At 40.6% G+C, this 26650-nt stretch overlaps 1 protein-coding gene across 1 annotated transcript in view; it reads right to left on the bottom strand.

The window, feature by feature from the left end:
- Positions 1–26650, bottom strand: part of DOT1L (DOT1-like histone H3K79 methyltransferase) — a 61829-nt gene that overhangs the window by 25936 nt on the left and 9243 nt on the right. The window contains exons 6-16 of the mRNA XM_010566629.1: positions 24050–24144; positions 21325–21387; positions 13076–13131; positions 10268–10347; positions 8863–8931; positions 5845–5951; positions 4777–4818; positions 3189–3272; positions 2230–2464; positions 1670–1783; positions 91–182 (exon numbers count right to left, since the gene is read on the bottom strand). Coding sequence (XP_010564931.1) covers positions 91–182; positions 1670–1783; positions 2230–2464; positions 3189–3272; positions 4777–4818; positions 5845–5951; positions 8863–8931; positions 10268–10347; positions 13076–13131; positions 21325–21387; positions 24050–24144 — 1037 coding nt within the window. The remainder of the gene's footprint in view (positions 1–90; positions 183–1669; positions 1784–2229; positions 2465–3188; positions 3273–4776; positions 4819–5844; positions 5952–8862; positions 8932–10267; positions 10348–13075; positions 13132–21324; positions 21388–24049; positions 24145–26650) is intronic.

Genomic DNA, 26650 nt, shown 5'->3' with positions numbered 1-26650 from the left:
CCCCGCATCTCCCCCCCCCCCCCCCCCCCCATCTAGTAGTAGTCTGGTACTCTGGCAATTTTGTTTAGAAATGTTAAAAATGAGACCTACCTTTTCCTGCTCCAGTAACTGTTGCAGACTTGCTTTATACTGAGGAGTCTTCATGTATGCCATGAACTGCATGTATTGGATCTTAAAAGAGTCTGCAAAATAAATAAGGAGATGATACATTTCAAGCGAGAGTAAGTGCAATGCTCCTATTTACCCCTATTTGCTCCCTTGACACCTCTCCCCTCTTTGCTCTCTCTTGCTTTTTATTTGGACTGTAAGTTAGACCAAGCCATTAAAGATCAATTTAGAGCATGCTGAAAATTCATCTTCTGATGCAAGCTGAACTCTTGGATCCATTAGCTACTTATAACAGGTACCCCAATGGAAGTCATGACAACACATTCAAAAACAGAGGAAGATGATGGGTGCTAATGGTGTGTTTGCATGGTGAAAGAGGAGCTGAATGGCTTTTAATGCACTGTAAGTAGAAATAATAAAAGAGATTAGCTTAACAGCCAAAACCAGCTCTGAGCTCAGAGCACTCATCCTCCGAGCACCACAAGACAGGGCTTGCTGTACTCCTCCTACCTCCACACAGACAGATGACAAGCTCTACACCCACATTTACTCTACCCTCCAAGGAGCGCTTACTTGTCATTGCCCTTCTATCTCCAGTCTCCTATTATGCAATGAACCTTCCTTCTCCCCAGCCCTCACCACTGGGGCCCTTTCATCACAAAGCCAACCACATGATTAAGCCCAGTGTGCTGCAATCAGAGGCAGCCAAAACATGTAACAGATGGTGTACAGACTTTTGCAGAAAGGTTTTCTCCAGACAAGTGTCGTTCGACCCACTCCCCCACCACCCCTGACATGGAACATCCCTCTAAATCACTCTTTTTCTCTCTCTTTCTCTACAGTAATAAATCAGTCACAACTGTAAGACACCACAGCAAGAGAGCAGGACTTAAAGGTATCACAGATGCCCTTGGTCTCTACATAGACAGGAACATCACATCAGATTCCCAGATGATCCTGGACCGGTTCATGCCCAATGCCAAAGGCCAGAAACAGTTGGGGGCAAGGAAGGAACCAGTAGGCTCAAAAAAACACTCTCCAAGTTTTTCCTTAAATCACCTCTTGCTCATGGAGCCTATTTTCCAACCACACCACCTTTGTGACCTCAAACTCAGACAGCATCTCATGTACTTTGCTCTAAGTTTTGCAGAGAAAATTGAGTGACATTCCCCAAGACTGTACCATTTAAAAATAAGAGACTGGTTTCATTTAAAATAAAGTTATTTCTGACTAGCCATTTCCATTTATTTAAAGTTATTCTGGATTCCTGCTAAACCCAAGCGTATTTCCTTTTGTGCCAAACGAGAGTTCAAACAATGTCAAAAAAAAAATGCAAACCAAGACACCAACTTCAGCAGCAAGCAAGAGAAGAGACCTCATGGTGATGTCAGTAGAAGTGGGGCAGGCAGGGGAAGATGGGGAAGAAGCTGTCCCCCTCTCCTATTCAATATACAGCTTTCCATAGTGGCTGTCTATTAGTAGCGCTTTGATTTACCGTATGTTCAGAAACCTCAAAGTAGAGGTTCCCATGACAAACACAGTGACAAAATTACAGTCTTACCTAGCAGCTTCTGTAGTGCAGGTGGGGTAGGTGTCACCAGTAGCTGGTTAGATGAATGCCGTTGCACTTTAGGAGGTAGTTGGTAATATGGACTATGAGGTGACTTGTATGCATCTGAAGAGATAAACAAAGACAACCTTTCAGTCTATGAAAGTCAGTGTTTCTGGCAAGTACAGTATCTTTACCATTAGAAGACACGTCATTTACAATGCAAGATCCAGTAACTTAGCTAGATCAACACACTGTAACAAATTGCTTGGAAGGACATTTACAATTTATCCTTAGAACAGCAGCAGCAGAGATAAGCTACCAGCCACAGCTCAGTTCCAGCTTCTGGCCAAGTACCTACAGAGAGATTCAATCACCATCTTCTCACAGAAGCATACCACCATCTCAAGAGGAGTTTTGCTTTAGTGGCAAGGGAGAAGTTATGACACAAAACCAAACTAAATCTAGCAATAAAGTAAGAATGACCTCCAACCACACATTCAGAGCCTCAGATACTTATCTAGGCTCGCGTGGCAAGAGGCAGCTTCTTCCACTGCCAGCCTTGAACTCACCCTGAGGAGAGGATGAAGATGTCTGTGAAACAGTTTGAGCATGCAGAAGTTCTAGTGCAGTTTGGTTCTTCTTGGTCTTGCGCTCTGTATTTGCAGTGTTCATTTTCTTGGGACGTCCTCGTTTCCTGCCTGCCATTTTCCTTCCTTTTTTACTTAGCTTTTTCTTCCGTGCTTTGGAGGGAGATGGCTTTTTAACAGAATTTGCTGCAGCCTTTTCTTCTTCAGCACCAGAATCCTAAGAGATTTTTAGAAGCCAAAAGCTCTTTAGTCACTTCTACCTACCTATACAGCACTCCTTTTAAGCAAGCATTAATAACTTTGTTTAATAATTTTATGAAAGGAAACTGATGCATTGTAGTTAAATAACTTGCCAGTGAAGTAGACTTACTTGGGATAAGAGCTGTCCCAAACACCCTAGGAGTTGTGCTCATTCTCTTCTGGACTTAGTCATTACAGAAAAGGAAATTTGTAACTGTTGTCTAAGAAAAGCTGATTATTCAGCCTGTATTGACTATATTCTTCAACTGAATTTCATTAAAAAGTCAGTACTTCATATTTTTGTGCATGAACAGTCACTGCATTTCTAACAGTATTATGCAAGGGAATGAGAAAGGAAATGAGTCTTTGCAAAAGAGACTCAGCACACGTTGAACTCCATTTAATGGGTTATGACTCAGGGAAAGCTCTGCAAGATGGTGCTGAAGGTAAGCAAGGGTGGACAACCAACTATTCATCTTGCAATACCTTTTTTTCAGAATTAGTGGTGCAATTCCCAAGTGCAGCTCTTATTAAGTCACTCCGTCATATTTTTGTCCACAGCAACTGCTATACCAGTTTACGTGTTCAGAACAAACACAGTCAATCTTCCCTCAGAATCAGGCTTTTCCTGACACAGATTATGAGTTCATGCACAGCTAAGGAGAAAACACATTTACTCTACGAAAATGCAGAATGTTCACCTTGTTTTCTTGAACCTTCGTTGGAGTAGTTGTGTTGCTCTTACTTTCTCTTTGTTGACGACGTCTAGCTGCCTCTTGTTCCTCCTGGATAAATGTTTTAAAAGACTTAATAATTTGCTCACACGTTTATCACTATTTAATACAGACCACTGTATTTCCCAGCTTAGTCTTCCACAAGAGCTAGGTGTAAGTGCTCGTATTGTACAGTGCCTATTTAAAAACCAAAAACCTTTTGTTACCAGCAAGGGGGGGGGGGGGGGGGGGGGGGAAAAAAAAAACCAAAAAACAAAACAAAAAACCTTCCCCTGCCTCAGGCAATACTCAGTGGGAAAAGGAAGGTAAGTGCAAGTCACCCTTTTGTATTGCATTACCTACTATAATGGGTTTCAAACGTGCAGCCACATGGGAAAGGAGATTAAGCCCCAACCTCTTCCCTTATTCTGCCCCTCCTAATCCCACACCCCAGATCACACACTGGTATTACAGGGTTTTGGTTTGTTTTTTTTAATTGTTAAATATGTCAATAGCTTTACATATATCCCCAACATTTCATGTGTTGCTACAACACTTCAAAAATCTTACATGACTTGAAATGGCAAAGCTATTAATCATCATCTAATTCAACTTCAGCCAAGTCTGTAGAGGAGACTGAAAAAAACAAAAGCAGCAACTTTTAAACTTGATTTTCTACTAGGCAGGAAGGGCAGGAAATTTCAAAGCGATCACTCAAAGCCTTTCTGGTACCTTCCAGATGAGGTTTAATTTGCATAAGAATTCTGGCAATTCCAACACCTCTCCAATTTAAGCAAGTTATCAGCTAGATGGTATAAGTGGCAGATCTAAATAGCCTCACCATTAAACACAGGGAAATTCAGAAGTACATGGATGCCACCCTGCATTTTTTCTTTTGAGTCTAATAAGTCTTTTTTTTTCTCCCAAGTTTGAATTCAGCAGCCTGAAATAACCTACTCTCAAAGCTACCTTTAGTCTATTTTCAACACTTACTAAGCAAGTCAGTCTGAAGATGAACATTCTCCTGAAGTTTTAAATGAACTGGCCTCACTTAATTCTCTTACTGGGAATACCAGCCCCATCGGTTATTTCAGATTAATACAGCCCAGCACAGTCTCAAAAATCCTCTGGCATTTTAATGCCACATGTAATAGCACAGACTGCAGCAACTGACAACACATTTCATGTCTCAGATAGCATGTCCCACAAGTAACATCTCAAAGCACTCTTCAGCTTCATTTTTATGCAGCCGAACACTGGGACAGATTCAAACTGTCACGTCTTTCTTTAACTTCAGTTCTGTAATGAATGAATAGCTCTTTATAGACCTCCAATGCAAGGGAAAAACACCTTGCGGCTGCCCCATTAATTCTCTATTAGAAAGCTCTTGAACATGATTGTATTAGTGCTTGATGGCATATGATGCTTCACTTCAATTAGCTCCATGCCCGTGTTCCTTGCTTATCAAGAAAATTTGATTTTCGATCAATTCTGTACATCTTTAACAAGTGACTAAATTCCTCATAGTGGCTGCTCCATTATTTCGAGTTTTCTACAGAAAATGACTGAAACTTACCCTGAGTTTTGGATTTTTGAGACTAGAAAAATAGTTTTCAAGCTGAAAATAGAAAAAGATAGTCATTTTCAAAGTCATGACAGATGAATACACAAGAACAAAATATTAGCTTAAGACAAATGCAGAACTGCAGAAATTCTGACTGGTTTTCTTCTGATAAGCTACATCAAGAAGCCATTTACATTCATTCTTTTTAGCGACACAGACATGTTGTATAGCAGGACATAATCCAAGCCTCAACAAGGTTTCATCATCTTCAACACTGCCTATCCTTGTTTTAAAGCTTTGAAAATAACCTTCTGCTGAGTGGAGATATATGATAATGAAGCTACTTCACTCTTGTACTCCACTAAAATATTTATCTGCACTCTAGCATATTCTTTAACAAAAGCATTATTAGACTACAGCAGACTTAGAAAAATAGTCTTACTATCATATTGCATAAACTCAGTGTGGGAATAAACTATTTCTCCACAAAAGTTTACAGTTCTACAGAGTTGTTTCTGTTTTCCTTCACTGAAAAAAAGAAAAAAAAAACTGTGAATGCATCAGCATTGTTATGGAGCTTTGGCTGGTTCTACAGCAACTGAAAGTTCAACAAAAATTGAGATTTACTGCTTGAATATGATAGAATGAAATGGTCTGTACACAACAAAACAAACTGAAGAATTAAAGACCCACACAGTCTTTACTCAGTGTGGAAGCTATAGCACAAGACCACCATTCTGCATAGTTGCATATTCTGGAGCATGAGAAGGAATTATACTTGTACATCTATGCACCTTCAACAAATTAACAGACTACCATAGTACTGTCCATAATTACACTGCCTGTGTAACACGTTGCACTGAAGCAGCCAAAGGCTAGCCCATGCAGTGTGATTTGCATATTCAACTAGACTGAACAGGTAACTGGTGAAGTGCACCTATTCCAATTAGGCATGCTACAGGTCTGTAAATATGCAAAAGAATAAGAAAACAGTTCCCAAGAACAAGGAACTGAAGTTGGCATGTTGACTCCAGAGCAGGTAAAGCAGCCAGAGATTTACCGGCCTGTATTTATACTCACTATGGTTCGGTCAATAGTATGCAGGTAGTAAGAAACTGGTTTCCCGGTCCATGACACAGATCCTTTCAGTGGTGATAGTTCCACAACTCTCATTATAGTGCCAATATCTAAAGGAAGAAAGTCCAGTTAGGGAACCAAAGCTCGCCCAGTTTGCCGCTCAGTTCTACTCAGCTGAAACTAGCCATGCAACAGTAAAGTCATATTCAAAACAAAAAGAAATTTTGTATTCAGACAGCAATGTCCTAGAAGAAAGCACTGCAGTGAGTTTAAAAAGCAATTTCTTATTCTCTTGCTACTTGCACCCTACAGAAAACTTAAGAAATTTGGAAGATCTACTTTTCATTTCTTCAGAGATAGTCAGCCATTCTACAGTGAAATTATGTGCTAGTGCAAGCTTTTAACAAGCAAAACTTTCCTGTGTCTCAGACAACATTTGCAAGGAACCCAGCAACAACACAACTGTAGTAACAAGCAGGATTTAATTAGACAGAACCAGTAACAGAATGTCATTAGATCCAACCCATGTAAACTGTAACTGCACTATATTTGGACTGGGGACAAACATGGTTTGTATTTGCATTCTTGCCTATATTTGTTTTGTTCCCTAGAATTAATAGGTATGGGATGTGTCTAAGCATTTCCATAACCACTGAACACTGAGTGAATGGCATCACTGCAGAAGGAATTACAGCACACTTCTAATCAAATAGAAAATTACCCAGAAGAGTCAAAAAGCAAGGTTCAGGATTCAGCAACGTCAACCACTATTTTAACCACATTTTAATACTTGTTTTGGTTTGTCCCAATTCTTTCCACGTTTCCATTTCTTTTTCCAGATGGAACTACTAGGGACAAAAATGGTATTGAGAAAAAAGGTTGCCTGCTTCTTAAAGCTTTATCTTTTCCACTGTATTTTTTAAATTATTTAACTGTTCATACTTTAGATCAAAACATTAGATAGACAGGCAAGCCAGGTGACTCAAATCATACTCAGGAACAAAAAAACCCCTGCTGAATAAAAGTATTATGAAAAACCTTGTAGGGCAACAGCATAAAGCTAGCACAGCAGAGTGAATCACCTTCTCTGCATGTGAAGGATATTGGCCACATTTGATACCACGAGCTATAAGCAGATGACATTTCCCTGGAAGCGTTACTTAGAACAGGCCATTAAGACTGGAACAAGCCCCAGGCCTAGCACATCCCATGCATGTTCATTTGATATTGCTATTTCCCAAATACAGCATGGTCACAGAATGGGATTAAGACCTAAAATTTATTCCCACAATTTTCCCCCACTGTTTGTAGGTAATTTCTTTTCAGGACCTCTTATCTGAATCCCTGGAAGAGTTTCCTATTAGTGGAAGCTATTATCTATTCTTATGCTAAGAGATCTCATTCACCCAAATCTTAATTAGCTATCTCTATATAATTTAACATCAACATTCACATCAAGCATTAAATAACTGTTGATATATAAAACTTCAGCATCCTAGAAAACATTCCCAATGAATACACACTGGGGTGAAAGCTGAAATAGCATAAAGAACTAGCTCAACTGATAGTCATAATTCGGGTTTTTATTAGGTGAAAAAAGTAGTACACATTGGCCCCTTTGCCTCCGCACCACATTTTTAACAACTGCAGTCTCCCAAACCTAGCAAAGAGAGAGATAACAAAATGGTCAGAAGCCAGGAAAAGGAGAGGCTTGAGAGGCCAAAAAAATTTATTTACACAGGCAGGTCTCCTAATTGAAACCTCAGAAGTGCCTTCTTGTATTTCATCTAGTTCTAGTGTGCTGTAAAAGAGGTACTAGGCTTTACTTAGGCGCTCTTTGTCTTATTAGCAAACTGACAGACTGATCTCAGCTCTCTGGTGGTTTGAGGATTTCCAGGAGTACCATTCTGCCTCTTTTTCCTTTTATTTTCAAGTACATGCCTACAAAGGATTGACAAGCCAGGACCCAATGGTTAATAAGGTCCAAACAATCAGATGCCACAGAAGAATATCAAACAGGAAAGAGAAGGGCAGGTTTGGGTGTCTGATGCACAGGACATTCACAACAATTCAAACTTAGTAAAAATAACTCACAATGGCACCATTTCAGTGAAATGCCTTAATGACAGTCTTCAAATTACTATTCTTGAAAAGCAGTTTACCATATCAGGCCAAAAACAGAAAACACAGCTTGAGATTTGTAACTCAGTATGTTACTTGCCATGTTTGCACATGGAGGGGAATAAGGCGTTTTTTAAATTTAGGGAATGTTTTGCACTGGACACGATAAATGTGTAAAACTCAGCTTGGATCGTTCTTTTGCTTGAAAAATTTCAACAATAAAAATTGAAAAAAGGTCAGAAGCAAAACCAACAACACGGGGTGTTAGTAATCTCAAAATCTCATTAAACTGCAGTTCACATACTTGCAAAGGACAACATTGGCAAATATCAAGTCTACTATGTTCAGAAGAGAAGAAAAACACAAAACTTTGTTGGCAATAAAACAGGCACAGCAACTGGGTGTTTATGGGATAGGTCTGTTTGATCAATTTACAGTACATAAGACAAGGCATTCAAAGCTGAACATTTCCGCTTCTAAGCCTTACAAATCATGACTGGTGGGATTTACCTGTCCAAATTTAGACAGCTACGGTATAAGGAACTTGCATGCAAGTTAGTCACTGCAGCACTTTGTAGTCAAAGAAATGAATCACGCCCTTGAAACACTTTATTTCTCTTCAACTACAAAAAGATGCCCAGCCAGGGAAACATTGACATTATAGACATCTAAACACAGCCGGAGAAACCCCATAAAAAGGTTTTGTTTCTTCCAGGTTGGGGGGGGGGGGGTGTTTGATTTTAAATACACAACACTTTGGCATGTATGCTGTAATAATACAACAGCATTTTTCTACTTACTTACACAATTCTTTAAAAAGAGCAACAAAAACCCACTACAGACATGTTCAGATAACGAATACACCATAACTGTAATGAACAATAAAAAGTGCAATCATACCACTCAAGTTTCGACTGTTAATTCTAAAATTTAGAGGTGCAAAAGGTTTTGAGGACACAATTCTCCCACCTGGAAAAAGAAAAAAAAGGAAAAAGAAAGCAGTCAGCTACCACTGTTTCTTCTAGAAATTACTACATGTTAAAAATAACCCAGTACAGAGCCCTAAAGAGCAGCCCTAATAAAACTACCACTTGTATATCGTTACCAAAAAAAAATTACTTAACACTCATTCTGACAGCATCCAAGAAAGTCAGGATATTAGTCCTGCTAGGTAGCTATGAGGTGACACCACAAGGCTCACTTTAAAATGACAGACCTTAAAACACTTAAAAAAAAAAAAAAAGGCATTAATTCTCAGTAGCAATCTGTAGAAATTTCAATTAGGAACACGCTATCTCATTCCTAGTTAGTGTCTTTTATACGCAAGCCTCCAAAGCCCTTTTATTTAAAAGAACGCTAATCTCCGTTTCACAGCTATCTGTGGTCATTCAGCCCAAGGCACAGAGCCTGAGCACCTTCTGCAAAGAGAACTAAGGTTTCTTTATTTTGTAAAGAGCACTTGAACCTTCCCCACCTTGCCACTTCTCTCAAGCTACCACTAAACAAAAGTTTAAAAAAAAAAAAAAAAACCACCCTTAAAATTAAAGATGACAGCTTAAGTTTTGGGGTTTTATGGTTTGCAACAGAGCCCAAAAGTCACATTATTTACTTCAGCACAAAGCTGTAATATGGGAAGCCACAGCTTCTTTGTTCATGCCACACATTTTTCTTTTCAGAAATACTTATTTTTCTAATTTCTGCCATAACCAAATAAAATTGTTACTTATCCAAGTGGTTAAGAGGAAAGAAAAAAAACACTTCGGGCCACAGTGGGGTTACTGGGCATCCCTGGTCACTAGTGTCTGCAATGCAACCTCTCAAGAAGCACACAATACATCCAGTGACAGTGCCCCACTTTAATACTTATTAGTTAATACCTAGTACTAAAATGTGAAGACTTTAAATAGGATAATCCAGTAACTGAATTCAGTATGCAATTACAGAAACTAGATATACAAAGCCATGACTATGCAGTCAGGAATATTTGCAGTCTTGGCCATCACATGTTTTGTCGGCTTCTCTAACAGGTAAGAAAGGACCAGCAGTTCCTCCCACCCCAACAGAGCTCCACAGAGAGTCTTCACAAGCAGAGCTGCTTCCAAGTAATCAGGTAGGTCAGAGGAGATATTAAGATGGGCAGTAAAAAGCCCAAGAAATAACTATTGCAGTGCAGACGCTTGCCCGCAAGGCACAGAATGAAACCCACCAACCTGGCTTCTGATGGCTGTAACTAAGCCCTTACCACCAGCAGCTCTCACAGTAAGCAGGAAACCAATGGAAAAAGGTTTTAAGTTCGATTTGTTACCTTCCTTCATGTTCGCAAATCGCTCCTTCAGCTGGTGATCCACCTCAGGACCAAAGGCAAAATTATTCACAAAAATAACACTGCAAGATAATGGTCTAGTTAATGAACAGGGACAGGCAAATGGCACCCAAGTGTACACACACAACTACCCCCCAACCACAAGTCACAGTCTCTTAGAGCCTTTACAGCCACTCACAAAACTGAAAAACACTTGCTTGTCCCTGACTATACAGCTACTTCCATCCAACAAAATGCTTTCTTCTTGCACAGTGAGACAAAACAGTACCCTACCTTTAGCATTCACAGACACTGCCCACATAATTACATTTAAAAAATTTTCAAGGCATCCTACTCTGACAGTTCCTCTCAGCATACAGCTGAGTTTTGCACCTTATGTTTCAACATAAAAACAATGTGCAAAATGTTTTCACCCCTCTGCCATAGTGAGATCAAACACCAACACAGCAACTATGAACACGCTTACAGTAGTTAATCCACACATGAAAAGCAATACTCCCAACACAAGACACACATTTCATCCCATTACTTCTTCACGTGCGTTTAAAATGTTACAGCAAAATATCAAAATATATTTTCTCTTCTAGCTCCAAACTCCCCCATAATGCAAAAAGACAGTTGACATCTCTCAGCATGTTTTCCCTGTCCTAAACTCAGCACTTCACCCTAACCCACAACAAAGGAGTTGTATCCTTCTTTCTGGGTTAGGAAATCCAATGAGGGGGTTTTGTTCCTGAAAAAAAAAACAGTCATATGGAAACACAGAAACCTGCACATAGGTAGAATCACACAAATGATACAAATGTTTGGGAAAGAAACAGAACTCATCACCGATTAAAAAAGAAATACCCCTTGATTTTTAAGAGCCTGGGCCTGGTCTAATTATCCCTGGTACCCATTTCCTACCAGCTTGCAACAAGAGTCCTCAAGATCTCTTGGAAGCCATCGGGCACCCTGCATGCATAAACTGCGAAAGCCATTCTGGCATATTGTTTCAACATGAAGAACTGATTTCTTTGCAAGAGGTCTGTTCAAAAACTCCCCTCCTAGTGCCTCCAAACATGAAACATGTTCAACAAGGACACTGAGTTTAAGAGCAGCAGCCAAAGCTATTAAAAACCATGGATGAAAAAAAAATGTTTATATACCAAGGAAAAAAGTTATTCTTGCTACGCCTTGCTCTTGGAAATTTGGGAAACCCTGCCTGGCAAGTAAGGCTAGCAGGGGTTTCTTCCTCCTCCTTCCCACCATGTGCCAAAAAAGAGGCCTTGCAAAAGAGCCAAGCATATTAATGGCACTAGAAAACATCCAGGAAAGGAAGGGAGAAAGACATAGCTTGCCAGATATATTTTTTTTTAGTGTTCATTCTGGCACAGTATTTTGTACGCACATGACAGAAACACAAGAGCCCCCAGTCCACCTTGACTTCAGCCCTCTTTTCAGCACGTATTGCTAAGCCGCAAGTACAGTTATTAACAGGAATACTGTGTGCTGCACAGCTTGCTTACATGTCAGCACTCAACCATGTAGAACTGTTTCCTGGTACAAATGCACCCTTCCCTTCAGAGCCTGGCCACCGGTCCACACTCACAGGAAGGGTAACACTTCAACTTACTCTCCAAGATTGGATGGCTCCAATGTGAATTCATCAGACAATCTGCAGTCTCATTAGAGAGAGCAGACGCTGAACAGTTGGCACACTCAGAACAAACACAAACACGTAACAGTTGTGAGCAAAAAGCTACTTCTTTTTGAATTTCTGTATCACAGAGCGAGGTGGCTGTGGATCAGTAGGCATACAGTTAGCTGCATACCATACAAAATAAACATCTACCAGCATTTCTGCATGCAGTTAGATGTACTTCAGCTAAAAAATAAGAAAAATAATAATTAAATTTGTTCCAAGGAAAGTTGCACAGACAGCAGAGGAGTGTGCCTTTGGAATAGCAAGCAACAACGCAAATCCCTGTTATGCTGCAAGGCTGGGACAAGTCTGTCCACAAACCAAAAGGTACCTCCAGAAGTTTAACTGGGATATGTAATAATGCAAAAGTCATCAGCCCAGCAGACGCCTTCTTGATGGAGTACTCTTAAAAGTGTCTTGGAAACAATCCATAAATTGTCACAACGCCGAAGACTTTCAGAGACCCGCCTTTGATAACTGTCCTCCATTCCCCCACATAACAGGGTGCCCCAGGAGGTCATACAAAAATAAAGATTTTTTTTTTTCTGTCCATAAGGCTGAAAGAATGCAAAGCCTTTAAAAAGACGGAATAATATTTTATTGCTTTTAACAAATTTACTTTTTTTGCTACCATCAAAAAGGAGTCTAACCCTCTGTACAGATCTTCAGAGAAATAAATCTTCAAGACAATCAGCTTAAATGAATTCCCAATTTAAGTTGGAACAGACTCACTTGGGTCTTTTGCTTCTTTTTTAAATGGAAAGTGAACCTAGCTGTTTGCACCAACAGCCAAGATAACTAGTGTTTTGCCAGAATCACTGACACGAACTACAAGAATATGCAAAACAAACAGAGGTTTATACTTCTCTGTATAACCAGAATTTATCTTGGATACACCCTTATATGTAGTATCATGGGACATGCATTTAAACCCATTCTTCTAGTCAGAAAACAGGATCTAAAGAGGCCAGTATAGAAGTTGGCAGATAGACTTTTGGTATTTGCTATGGAAATTCTATATAAAAAGCTGGCCAGCCTCCCAATTTCCATTATACAAACTCCCAAATATTCAGTTCATAAAGCAGCATTCAACTGCTGTACTGTACCTTGTGTTTGCAATCCTCTCTCTCCATTCTTCTGAGAGGAAGTCACCTCTTTCCAGCTTAAAAAAAGACAAAGAACACAAAAAACCACACACACACACAAGAGTTAACATTGTTCCTTTCTGCTCCGTATCCCTTTTCCTTTGGAGAAGGCCAAACATGCTGTACCAGCTCAGTGATACTACTACAAATAAGGCCAAATGGAGCCTTTAGGAAATACCAAGGACGAAGCACCCAGAGCTCAGCAGCTAGCTCTGCCCGTTCCTCGGGTCCCAGAGGTGCCTCCCTCTCTGCTCCCACCCTCAGCTGCTCTCCTGCCACGGGATGAACAGGGGAGCGTCTCCAGGTATCACCGATGCCCTGTGAAGACTGTGCTCCATGGAGAAGCCAGCAATGCCGTACAGCACCCATACCAGAAATGATCAGTTAGTGCCTCCAAGTCCCCACTGACCCCCATGGTTCGGTCAGCCCCTCTTAGCACAGGGGGAACCGCAGCAAAGAGATTTGGCACAGCGCTTGCTGGAAACACTGGCTCATAATTCAGGCTCTTGTTGCAACGGACAGACAAGCATCTGATTTTTCTGTGGTACTAAATATAAATCTTAAATGCTTCTAACACTTTTCAGTTGGACATCAAGTACCATAAAGGCCTTATTTGAAAATAATTATAGTTATGACTTCAGTGACTCATATAGTACCTTTCTTGTGAAACCACATCAAGTCCCAGGTTAATACCCACAACTACATAGCCTTTCCACAGATTTAACATTTTTCTCAGTCATGCTTCTGAAATGAGAGAGGAATCTATGGGCCATGCTGTTTTGCTGTGCCACAAGTAAGGCAGAAGGAGGGTTGGGGGAGGAAGATAAGAGAAGAGAAAAAATAATATGCAACTATATAATTAATGATGATGACACACTTTGAAGGGGCAAGTAAGATGATGGCTTATATCGGAACCTCAGGAACATCAAAACAACAACAGTGATTGCTTAGCATCCTTTTTCTGCATATATTCCTTTGTATGGAAAGAAGTGAGCATTTCACATGCCAGCACTTACTCTCATTTAGTGACAACTCAAACAGAAGTGCCTGCACTGCAATGCAGACACACTCGAGCTACTTGCAAACCTCACTAACTAAGCCAGAATACCTGCCTCAGTGAAGCACCAGAGCCTGGTGTCTTCCACCATAGCTTTCTCGTCCCAGCAGAGCAGCCTGACACCACTCAGAGCCACAGAAGGGATAAGAAACAGAGGTAAACCTGTCTGAGGCATTGTGAAGGACAAAGCCACAGTTGCCAACAGGAGTGGGTCTGCTTCTCAGGAGGAAAAGGGGGGGGGGGGAACATGAAAAAGAAGTCCAAATGCCCTGCTGCTACACACTGCACAAGAGGGCTGAGAAAAGCAAACATTGAGGATTCTCAGGAAAGAGATCAAGAACTTTGCAAAGAGCCTTAAGTGTTAGAAACTAAACATGCTGAAAACAGCAGGTTAGAATAACTAAAGTGAGTCAGAATGATCTGTTCCACCAAACAGCTTGGCTGAAATAAGATTTTAAAAACAGAATTACTACCTGTCTTCATACCTGCTGGGAGGGGATGCATGTTTTGATATCCCCACTATAGCAAAAACAAAGTCCATGCTGGAGACAGAACTCAGAGAGATCCAACCTAACAACATACTACTAGGTATTTTCAAAATCTAAAGCAGAAACTCAATGCAACATCAGAACAGTTCTAAAGAGCACCAAGTTTTTCTCACCTCATATACAGAAACATTTTTTCCAGAGCTCTATATGCCCTATTTGTGAATAGAGACCACCTCTAGATTCTTTTCAAGAGATATTTTTGTCTCAAAGTCTTATCTGCTCTGGTAGTAAATAGTTTCATGGTTGAGTAACCAAGACACAGCAGAAGAAAACCCACATGCAAGGCAACTATATTTATTTTACAACCATTTTTGCAAGTCAGCTTCTATATTGCAGTCCTCCACACCACACCATTTCTATGTCTACATGAGGTTTTCATACACTAACAGGAGAAAGAAAAACATTTGAAAAATAAGGAAGCATGATTATAAAGCCATAGTTTAGCAAGAGAACAAAGAACCAGTGTAACATGAAACTATTTTGAAATACTAAGCTTCATATAAAGGTCTTGAAATCTAACCTAAGTGGCTGTTATACTTTATTTGGATCCAGTTACACTATATGTTTGTCCTGCCTACGTGGTTAGGAAGAGCACAGTTATAACCAAAATCTCCATGCTTTAACCTGATAGAACACATGGAGGCTGAACACTTTTTCCCCCTGTCTACTTTGCAAGATACAGCCATGTCACAATTCAAATGAACCACAGCCCTGTTTAAACCCATCTATTTTTGTATTGTAATGCTACCCTAGCTCAGACTTAGCCAATAGTTGAGGGAAAAAAAATCTCACCAGGAAAAATACTGGAGTACAGAAATAGTAGATGGTCAACTGTGGTTGGCAGAAAATTGGTTATTTTTTCCCCCTCTGGAAGCAAGACAGTGATTCCTGGATCAGTGGTCTGCTACATTCAAAACAGAGTACAAAAGCTATCTGATTGACTACTCCTGATGACCAGTTTCTTCACCTATTGTACTTGGGGAGCAACGATCAATAAATCATGGCCTAAAAGGAAGAAAGTAGGGCCTTCCCCCTCAACTAACACAGGGATTCCAACAAAATCCCCCCAAAATCCCAGTCAACTCTGTGGTTTACAGTAATTTTGACAGCAAAACAAGAACTGGTAAGGAAACTCCAGCTAACTAACTCCTGGCCAAGGGCTGCAGTAGCTAAACCAGTAGAAGAACATGGTCCATTATAGTCATGTAGGGACACCCGTGCAAAGCAGCAGTGACAGCTACCAGGATGCACTCAATCTCTTCCCACCAGTGTCCCCACCCCCATCCTGTTCCTCCTCTCTCTGCGAAACTTAATCTCCTTAGTGAATAATGAATGGAAGGGACCATCTGTAATCCAGATATTTTCATCTGATTAGACAATGCAGGAGACGTGCTTTATCTAAAAGGATAATTAGCTCAGTGAAATCCGCTTCAGCGAGCTGCCAGCCTGCATTGTTTCTAAATTTAGAAGCCAAAACAGGTTTTTATTCAGGTTTTTCAAACAGATATATTTGCTCTACAGAGATTGCAGAAATACACTCAACAGCATCTGATTCCTGTAACTCTTCCTGTAACTGGAAGAAAACCAGCAGGTTGCTGCCCAGGGGAAGCAACAAGAGGTACACTCCAGCGGGTGCGTATTCATCACATAGCAGAGCAACAGTTTATGAAGGTCAAGCCCCTCTGCCGCAGAGGAGGGCTTCGTTCTCGCCCCAGCGCTGGGCTGGGAGTCTCTCTGGTAACGCTCTGTTTGACCGGCTACACAAAGCCATAAATTCACACGCAGAATGCCTCATTCCAGCAGCCTCCATGCAAACACTTGGCTCACGAAAACCAGTCATTTCTGCCTGGAAAAGTACACATGGTTATTTTTAGGTTCCTGTTCTTTTCAAAAATAACTGGAGGCATGAATCCAAACCTCCAAAATGTGGCATCATTTCAAAGCCACAGGGGACGTTTGGAGGGCTTTTCAAATACCAAAACATCAAGTTTCCCGCTGAAATAGGGCATTCAAAAATATCTGGGACAAACAGATATCTTGCCCTTTCCTCAGCTGCAGTGTACTGTTAAGCAATGGAAGGTTTTAAGTACAGGTGATGTCAGTTACCCCACAAACCAGCAGCTGGTATCAGGCAACAAGAGACAATGAAACTCCTACACAAATCACTCTGCTTTTGCTCAGAACAGAGATTTCCAGGAAAACAAGCCAGACAGGGCACCCCAAACTCAGAGACAAGCCTGCAAACTTACAGATGCCAGACTTCCACTGATTTATGCACAACAGGTATCACCTCTAACCCCCAGGGCTGCACCACAAAGCACCTTCAGCAATTAGAAGCTACAGGGGTTTTCTCTGCACAGCCGGCATGTGTCAAAGATGTCCATCCAGCCAAAATCCCAGCCTTTAGCAGCGCTGACCTGTGTTTTCCTGCACTTATTTTGAAGACTTGTAGATGATTTCCACCTACTGCTAAAACAAATTTTAAGGAACAGAAGAAGGTATTCTGTTATAACAACCCTGAGTAAACAAAAACAAAACAAATCCTTGTCTTCAGCAGCAGTCCAATGTACGACTGCAGCTACCACCAACTTCACTTGCAGACACCTACTCTAACCTATGACTGGAAGAATACCTTCACCTAGCAGAACAGTACAACACGTAGTAGGCACTGAGGACACACTGAAAACTTTCTTCAAGCATACCCCAGGAAGAACACTTAAGCACTTTCTACTACATGGCAATCTCAGCATTGTGCCCTAGATACCTGGAGATGGCTCTGATTTTGAGGCCACATGAGGATATTTACAGTTAGAAACCATGAAAACCCATCTGCCTCTTAATTGCAATACCACTTTTTAATTTGATGACTGCACATGTGCAGAAATTCCCCAAGAAAGACTCTGTAATTATCTAGGCCTAATGACCTTAGAGAAGTCTCCCTTTTCCTTCAGACAACAGTTTTCTTGAAAAGAACAGGGTAAGGCTAATCTTGGAGACTTCTCAGTTCCACGGGAAGAGAAACGAGAAGATAAAAGGAGTTGAAACAAAGTGATATGTGTTGGAAGGGGGACATCCTAGTCCAAAAAACTGAGGTAGATGATAATGATGAAAAAGCCCTAGAAGTATAATGCATTCCCTCCGAATGCAAAAGAGAAGACTAGCAAAGAATATGATTATCCCTAACCGATCAGGAATTGGACATCAATGACCATACAACCATAGCACAGGGATGTAAATATTTATAGCAAGTTGAAACATATCAGTTGAATATAAAAACTAAGAAAGATTCTTATCAGGAAGTGGTACTCTCTTGGTGGGGGGGGTGGGTCCAATGAGAATCATGAGATTGAACAGCTCATCATTTAAAATGAAACTCAGTTCATTTAACAGGATTATGAGATACGATTACCTACAATAGCTGGAGATCAGGAGACTTACAAGCCAATGTATGATGAGCAACCTTTCTCCCACTCCTCTCATGTCCCAAATGGATCTTCCCACTCTAAAGCTGCAGCAATAACCCATTCCTAGCAGCTGTAGCTCTGCAGAAGCCTTAGGCATCCAACATGCCTAAGGACACTTTGCCACTAGCTACTGGAGAATAACATGCAATTATCATCTGAAAGTGACTATGCAATGATGTTTTGTTCTACTGAAAAGATCTGCATATATGTGACTGTGTATTTTGTACGGAACCATTTCTCAAAAGAGACTCTTTTCTGTGATTGTGGACAAAATAGAATGGAAATATACCTGGACAATCAGGGTTTATTTTAAATGTTGTCACTGGACCTTGCTCACCATAAGTCATGTGCCTAAGCTCAGAACTTCCAGCAGTAACAAGAACATTCTAGTGGGGAAGGCGAGGAAATAAATCTGATGGTTGCAGAGCTGGTAAGTGCAATCAACTGTTGCATCACCAGCACAGTGCTAGCTAGAAGACAAGACAAGACTTAAGACAAGCAGCAGATCACTTTTCAGTGAGAAATCAAAAATCCATCTGTATTGGAAACTTTTAATTGTACTAGGCTCTTGGCTGTTAAAAAAAAAACGAAACACACACAAAAAAACCCTGCAGGCCCAACTCCAGGATTTATTGCTGCCTTATGTACAATTTTTACTTTTACATCAAGGCAGCTGTTATGTGCATGAAGTCAAAACCACCGTCCACATTATTCAGACAAAGCTGCAGGTGGGATCCAAGACTTCTTCCCACTGAACTTCTGCCAAGCTTCCCTCCTCCAACACTTTATTCTTCTCAAAATATTTATTTTTTCATATGACTGCCTAAAACATTAGAGTGGAATTCACAAGTTAAGCTCTGCTGATGACAGACTATTTCAATTTGTGCTTACTTTGTCTCCAACATCTGGAATTTTGGGACCCCATTAAGTATTTTGCAGCAACAAAATTGTTTTCCAGAAAGATAAAGATCCCAGGCTTTCAATTCCATGCCTTCCAGTGTCTTCTAGCTGCATTAGCAGACAAGTTTGCTCTCTGCTTAACGACAGTCACCTATAGAAGATGCCGTCTAAGGAATTACTAAAGAAAATATACTGTTTGGCAAAACCACGCAAATGTAAGCCTAGCATGTTTGATGAAGCAGTAAAAACTAAATAAAATCTGCCCTGTGTGCCTACGTGTAGAAGACCAAAATCTATCTTCAAGCATCACTACGACAAGGTGATAGGAAACCAAGTTTCCTTAAGTCAAGAAGTGCTGCAAGTGTTCAATTCTTCCCAGAAAAGCAGACTACATACTCAAAAGAAATTTTACTTGAAATGCTTTTCAGAAAACAGTTATAAAAGCCAAAGAACCAAGCAAAAAAACAAGTAGCTTTGTTTCAATATAGTACCAGACTCTGTCACTTGGAATGCACAATATGGAAATGCTCGCTGCCTACGGCAATCAATATGCTTTCAATATTTTAGTCCAAGTTCCTATCCTATTCTTTAAATTACACAGCTCATAAGCAGAGTATCTTCAGTAACAATTCCTTTCATGTAATGCCAGCTGGGTGACACAATGGAAAAATGCCATATGGCCACTTCATGAAAAGTAAAGCTTTCACAGTGTTTCCACAGCAGGAAAGAGTTAGCAGCCTGATATCAATCCTGCTACAAACTAGTTCCACAGCAGGCCCAGCATCCCTCTGAAGAAAATCACACTATACAGTAAAGGCATTTCAGGAAGAAAGTGCACAGAGGCAGGTGGCACTCTCACCTTCTCCAGCCTGCTTCCCAAAGGGAGAGTTGTAGCATCCTTCGTTACAAGATAAGCCCTCTAAAGAACACCAGCAATCCCAGCAGACACAGAAAACTGGGAAATAAAGGCTGGCCATCTACCACCTGCCATTTGATCCCACACTGCTGGAACACTGAAAGCCATGTGGTTCAAACCATTCCAGTAACACAGCAGTACTGGCTCTGTACAAAAGGAAAATGAAGAAGTAGTTTCCCAGACACCTGCTCACACTTCAGCTGCAGTACACATTGCTAGCTGCAACTTCTGAGCAGGAAAGAGTGACCCAACTTCTCTGGGCAATTAGGGAACAACCCTGATCCATCCAGCCTCTTCCTTGACTATAGGCGAGTGGTAGGAGAAGCATAAATACATTTATTTTCAAAACTCCCAGTGGGTTCCTATTGTACTATGATTACATCCGTTTCGTCACTGGAAAGTGATTAACTAGGGAGCAGATTTTCTTAATGACATTTAAGAAGGAGAAAAGGAAAAGGGGAAGGAATGACACAAAACAGTGTATGACTGCACATGCTTCACACTATCATACAGCGTGGAAAACACATCCACAATGCTTAAGTAACATTCAGAGGAAGGGGAAAGCTATTTCAACATGTGTCCCTAGCCCCAAGTAGAGAGACACCATATGATGACCTATTTACTCCTCCTGCCCTAGCTCCACCCTCAGAGCATCTAATTCCCATCCTTTCCAAATCAGAACTACCCACCCACCATCCTTCCTGAGCCCACAACCCACCCCTTACATCCAACTACAAACCACCTATCCTGTTAATTGGTCCTGCCGTTTTCTGCTCTAATCTCACAGTCCTGGCATTCATCCAGAACTTCAACCCCATGCCCCCCATGTTGAAACCCCTGCTATCCCATCCCCTCCACCACCTGTCCCAGGTGACCACAGCTTCACCTGCCTGCAGAACCAAAGCTTCAGCTTTTGTTTCTAGCAGGAGATTTCAGAAACCCAAGGAGGCGCTGCCATTTTCAATAGTCTATCCAGCAGAACCCCCACACCATGGAGAGGGGGGTGGGGGGTAAAAGGAGATTTAATACAAACAGAGGACACATGTCAGCCCCAGTTAAAACGACAATGTTTTGGAAGAATAAATCTTCCAGGAGCTTCTGAAGAGATCTGAAAGTGCTCCTAATAACACCATACCACATGTCAAGCAAGACAAAGTGAGGGGCCTGGGACAATGTCTTGGAGAACACCATCCTCAGGATCAAGATAAAAGCCAGGAAGCAGATATGACTCATACTGCTGCTTGACTGGTGAAAGGCTGAAGAGGACTTTGCAAATTCTGTACATCAGCACGGATCACAAAGTTTTTCAGCTGAATTTCACTCACTGTGTATTCTGCATGTTTTTTCCCATACCATTTCATCCACTTTCTGAACTCTCTGTCCATCGTCTAGAAGAGGGAGGAAAAACAAAACCACCTATTAGAACATCTCGTGTTACCAGTTACATCACAGTAAAAGGAGACGCAGCTCTGACGGCATTCATTGACCCCCAAGACTGTTTGGTTGGTTGGTTTGGGGGGAGAGGGGGGTGCCTTTAACATTCAAAGAATAGGCAGACAGACAACTACTGTAGTTTAGTTTCCTTAAAAAAAACTTTGCTTTATCAGGGCCAAGTCAAAGCTGGCATCTTCTTCTCTCCCCCCTTTTCATCAGTGTTACATGTTATAAGCAAGGCAATTTGAGTTGACACTGCTCAGCACTAAAAATGGCTCAACCTTAAGTAGCCACCGTGTTGCAGTACATAATCCCACAGTGAGTAGGAGGCACTGAATGCAGCCCAGTCTAAGCCCAGATAGCAAAGGAACAGACGGGATAAAGACAGGTCTGCTAGGGTGAATGAGAAAGCAGAGCGCGGCATGCAAAGCATTGCAACAGCAACAGAAGGAGCATCACGCTTGCTGGAGCAACCAGGAAGAGTAGGGCTGCAGAGGATGGAACCCTGTAGCTGGCACAGATATTCCATTGCCCAAATATCAGAGAAAGGAATCAAAAATCTCATCCATCAGGATAGCTTGGTGCCTTACAAATATGCATTTCCACATTTACAAATCTTGTCCCCATCTATATAAATTTACATTATGCACCACAGGTCATTACTTTAGAGTGGCAGTGAGGGTCCAGCTACACCTATACAACGCATTTGAAAATGAAACTCAAGTGTCTTGGAAGACTGAAAAAACCCTCCTGATCTTTAGGATTTGACTCCACATATGGGAGGGCCCAAAGTAGCAGGGAAAGGAGATAAGGGAGAAGCATAGCAGCAATTCTGGCTTCACTGACAACTTAGACATGGTGGAGACCTCCATCAGCAGGTCAATAAAACAGTTTGTGTTGACAGATGTGTTTGAAAATTCTTTATGTTTCAAAAGCACTCCAAAGCATAGTAGGATAACTCACAAAAATCTTCAGTATTTTCATATGCTGTATGAACTTACATTTTACTATTTTTTAAGACAACTTCACTAAAACTAATCCATAAGATTCTTCCTCTTTAGCTGCAGCTTTTCAAAGTCATCTGCATTAATTATCATAGTAACCAGAGATGCGTTGCCACAGCCAATCTTAACTAGAAACTTAATCCAATCCCTTCCACAAATGTTTGTCAGAGATGGGGAGGAAAACTGGTCCATTACACACAGTGCAAGGCAGATTAGCTGTACACAGGCAGCTTCACACATTCTGACACCGCAGCAGCTGTTTAGTTGTGAAATGTGACAGGACATTGCCTGTAACCAGAAGAATAATGCAGTATATTTTGTTCATCCAGTAATCTTATGAAATACTGGGCTACTTCTGAAACTGAAAGTACCCCATGAGTTAATACTCCTAATACTCAATTTGTGGGTAATTTTTTTGTTTGCTAACCATTTTCACTAAAGCCTTGTGTTTGTACAATGACATGAAGGGGCATTAGTGAAAGTGAGAATTTAACTTTCCCTCTTTAACAGTGATCTTTAAGTTTAATAGTAAACACAGACAGGAGCCCAGGCCTTGCAAGTGACTCCCTAATGAAACCAGAACAGTCACGCAGAGGGACTACAAAGAGCACTCCAGTTGGAAATTTCCACTGGGGCACAGCAGGGGAAACAAAATGGATTTTTAGATCCTTGTCTGATCTTCTTTGCCAATGTGTTTATGCATTTTTGCCCACACCACTGAAAAGGAGGATCAAGGATTTTTTTTTTTTTCCCCCTTCCTTCCGAAGGTATAATTTTCTAGCCTGTACAGACTGAGTCAGCTTGTTTTAACAATACGGAGGGATAAGTTTCTGTTCAGTCTACTGAAGAAAGTAAACTTCTTATGGTAAGGCATGACTAACCTTTATTGTTTTCTTGTAGCTCATTTGCCTTCCAGGTTTGCCTTGGAACTGATTATCTTTGTGTGTCCCCATTGGCACAGAATTAGAAGAAGTGTAAAGAAAACTGCCTGCCTGACTAAACATTATGGTTTTCTTATAATAAGACTTCATTTAGGTGCTTACTAAGCAGTTATTAACCAAATACCCAACACAGGCCTCATAAACAGCCTACAACAGTTTAATAACTAAGCTGAACTTCAGCTTTAGGACACCAAAAAGGGGCATCGCTGTCGTAAGCAGAAACATAGCCTTTAAAGCCTTTAAGAACTATTTGTTTGGTGAATTCATTCCTAGATTTGCTTAATGCTATGGTCACTGGAAGCCCTATATTAGAGCCATTTCAGACACAGAATGATTGCAGGTGCTCAGGTGAAGCTTACACTGCACTTCCTTTCAAATAGGTCCTGCACCATTACTGTTAAAACAGTTTTATATCTCCTGGTCCTCAAATCACTTCAGAAACATGCTAATGCTCCTTCTGTGCACTCCACAAGCACTGCTAGCAAACAACTAGACATACGCTTCTTTCCCCAAGCATGCCGTGCTCCAGGTCTTACTGACCCAAGAAGCAAAAGCAACTAGGACTCAAACTCTGCTTTTCTTCCTGCACAGCACTTAACAGTAATCCTGAATCACTGAGTTAGCCTTCAAATAAGGCATATACACATAACTCACTTCAAAAAACCACTCACCTCAGCATATTTGGCTGGAATATCAGCTTTCTCCACACCATAGTGATGTTTGCAGTTTGTGGCTGCAGCCACTTGAAGCACCACCTGACCCACACCTGCAGGAAAGAAAAAACAAACCTGAGAACAAGTTTCAGTAGAAAACCACTGCAAGAGGAGATAAGAGGTTTTAGAGCAAAGGCCAACAGGCAAAATGCAGGTAATCTGTGGGACCAGGCTTCAGGGCATAACTTCAACTCCCAGTGGTGTCTGACAGTTCCCATATGAACTCTGCCTATCTCTCAGTTGAAAAGCAGATTCAAGGCAACGTGCATTACTAAAAAGTCCCAATTCCCTACAAGATGTGAAATACCAAGAACCTGTTTTTCAGTAAATAGGGTTCACATCCTGACTAGAAAGTAAGCAGTGCAATTTCACCTTTCTTACAGAAAAGAATTTCTAGCATTGTAGTTCCGAGGTTTGCATTTTTCAATACATTGAGCACTTTTTATGATAGTAGCATAAGACTACAATATTTACAGCAATGTTTGTATTGATAATTATTAATGGCTACTTTTATTAAATATTACAGGCTCATTTTTACAAATTCACACAGGTTTCAGAATAGCTGCATTTTAATTTTTTTGTCCACAAATTGTCCACAAATGCATTCCATCAAATCTACAGTTTTTACATTGTAATTCACTATTTAAGTAATTGAACAAACAGTTAGACAAACCCTACCACATCCCAAAACAAATACTTGTTGGTCATATACCTACGCCATTAATTTAAAGATTGGCTAAAACGTTTGTCATAGTCTAGCAACATTTATACTGGTTTTCACCAAGAAACACAGCACAAATTCTGAGAACACATAAAGCTTATTTATAGATGAGCTACTTCAGAATACTACTTTAGAAATTATTATAGGGTTCAATACTCAAAATTTCAGAAACAACCACTAAGCTAGCAAGACTAAGTATTACTTAAAAATGCATGAACTTCCCATCACTCCAAATTCTACTTGCATCAGATGCTACCAGCAGTAATTAGCTGCCATTTCTACACCTCGCCTGAATGCACTCCCTCTCCCCCACCCCAGCTTACATTAAAAAGAAAAAAGAAAAAATATTCATTAGATTTCTCTCTGTATGAGCGACCCACATTTTGCACACACTAGAGCAATGTCATTCCACATTTGTTAAAGCAGCCACTTCAGATTTTTTTAAAACATCCAATATTCATCAACAGTACATTGATGCATCATTTTTTGTCTATGACTAACACAAAATGCATTCTTGTCTCACCAGTGCGCTTAATCATTCTGCAGATGACCGCATGGGAAACAAGAGTGAATCTAAGAGGATAGCCCATTTGCACAGAAAACATATTGCTGTTTTCCATTTCATTGGCTGCCGGCAGGAAGCGGCACTGGTAATTGAAGGGGTGGAACTCCTGCATTTAAACCATTACCACTATAATGTTGTCTGGCACAATGAGAACTGTAGTGCTGACAGGGGGTTTTGTTCTTGGGTTTTTTTGGTTGGTTTTGGGGTTTTTTCGCCAAGTCTCATTTTGCATACACATGCATATTTTAGACACGTGCAAATATGGATGTACCAATTTCTGCAGGGGAGAGAACGTGGACAATCAAGGATCGGAGGCAGAACCATTTCACTGTTTCTTATTTATGAAGAGCAAGGAGGACAAAGACTAAAGAGATGATCAAGAACACACTGCATTGTCAGATATCACAAGACACGGCATAAGAAGTTATTAATCTTTTATTTCTTCGGCTTTTCTTTTTGCAAGAACCGTATTGTAATTTCAGTTAGCCTAATGATGCATACCTCCATAAATTCCTCCTGCAACGAGCCACATATTCCTGGCATCACACACAAAACTAACAAGAAGAGCCACAGCATCCTGGTGGGGGTTTAGCCCCGCTGTTCAGCCACTGCTGTATGGATGCAGTTATTGGAATGGCATTAAAATTTACTGATAGAAATAATATGCTATGACAGTGTTTTCATTTACACTGCACTCAATACCGCACTGATTACTATTTACAAAAAGTTTACTCCCTCAGTACAAACCCAACAACTATGTTCTGGTTTTAATTGTTTCAGTGCTCCAAACACTAAAAGTCAAAGGCTTCTGAATTTAAACCATTCCTTTCATACAGGTTTTTTAGACTGTGAATTTTTATACTGTTGGTCAATCTCCAAGGTTAAAGTGGGGAGGTTAGCAATAAATACCTGATTTTATTTCTGATGATAGCAAGTAAAAGTAGCTAACATTTGAGCTTGTTACATAATCAGCAGCACTACAGGGGTTCAGATATGATCTTCTTTAACCTTCCTCAACAAACAATTGCAAGCATCTATGGCAATTTTTTCTACCAGATGGAAAATAGTTTTTCAGATTTGCTGTTCTAAATGTCTCATCTGAACATAAGTCATTGAAACAGGAAATTTCAGACATAAGTCCTACTGAGGGAGGAAGCAGGGGGTTAAAAAAAAAATAAATAAATAAAAATCACTGACGATCCCTGACTGGACATGTATTAAGTTTTTTGGGGGAATGGCAGTCCTGCTATATTTAAATTTTAAAAAGATTTGG

The sequence above is a fragment of the Haliaeetus leucocephalus genome, unplaced genomic scaffold (genome assembly GCF_000737465.1).
Source record: "Haliaeetus leucocephalus isolate CR32 unplaced genomic scaffold, Haliaeetus_leucocephalus-4.0 Scaffold215, whole genome shotgun sequence".
NCBI lineage: Eukaryota > Metazoa > Chordata > Aves > Accipitriformes > Accipitridae > Haliaeetus > Haliaeetus leucocephalus.
The sequence above is the reverse complement of the archived record's forward strand: the minus strand, read 5'-3'. Positions and strand labels throughout refer to the sequence as shown.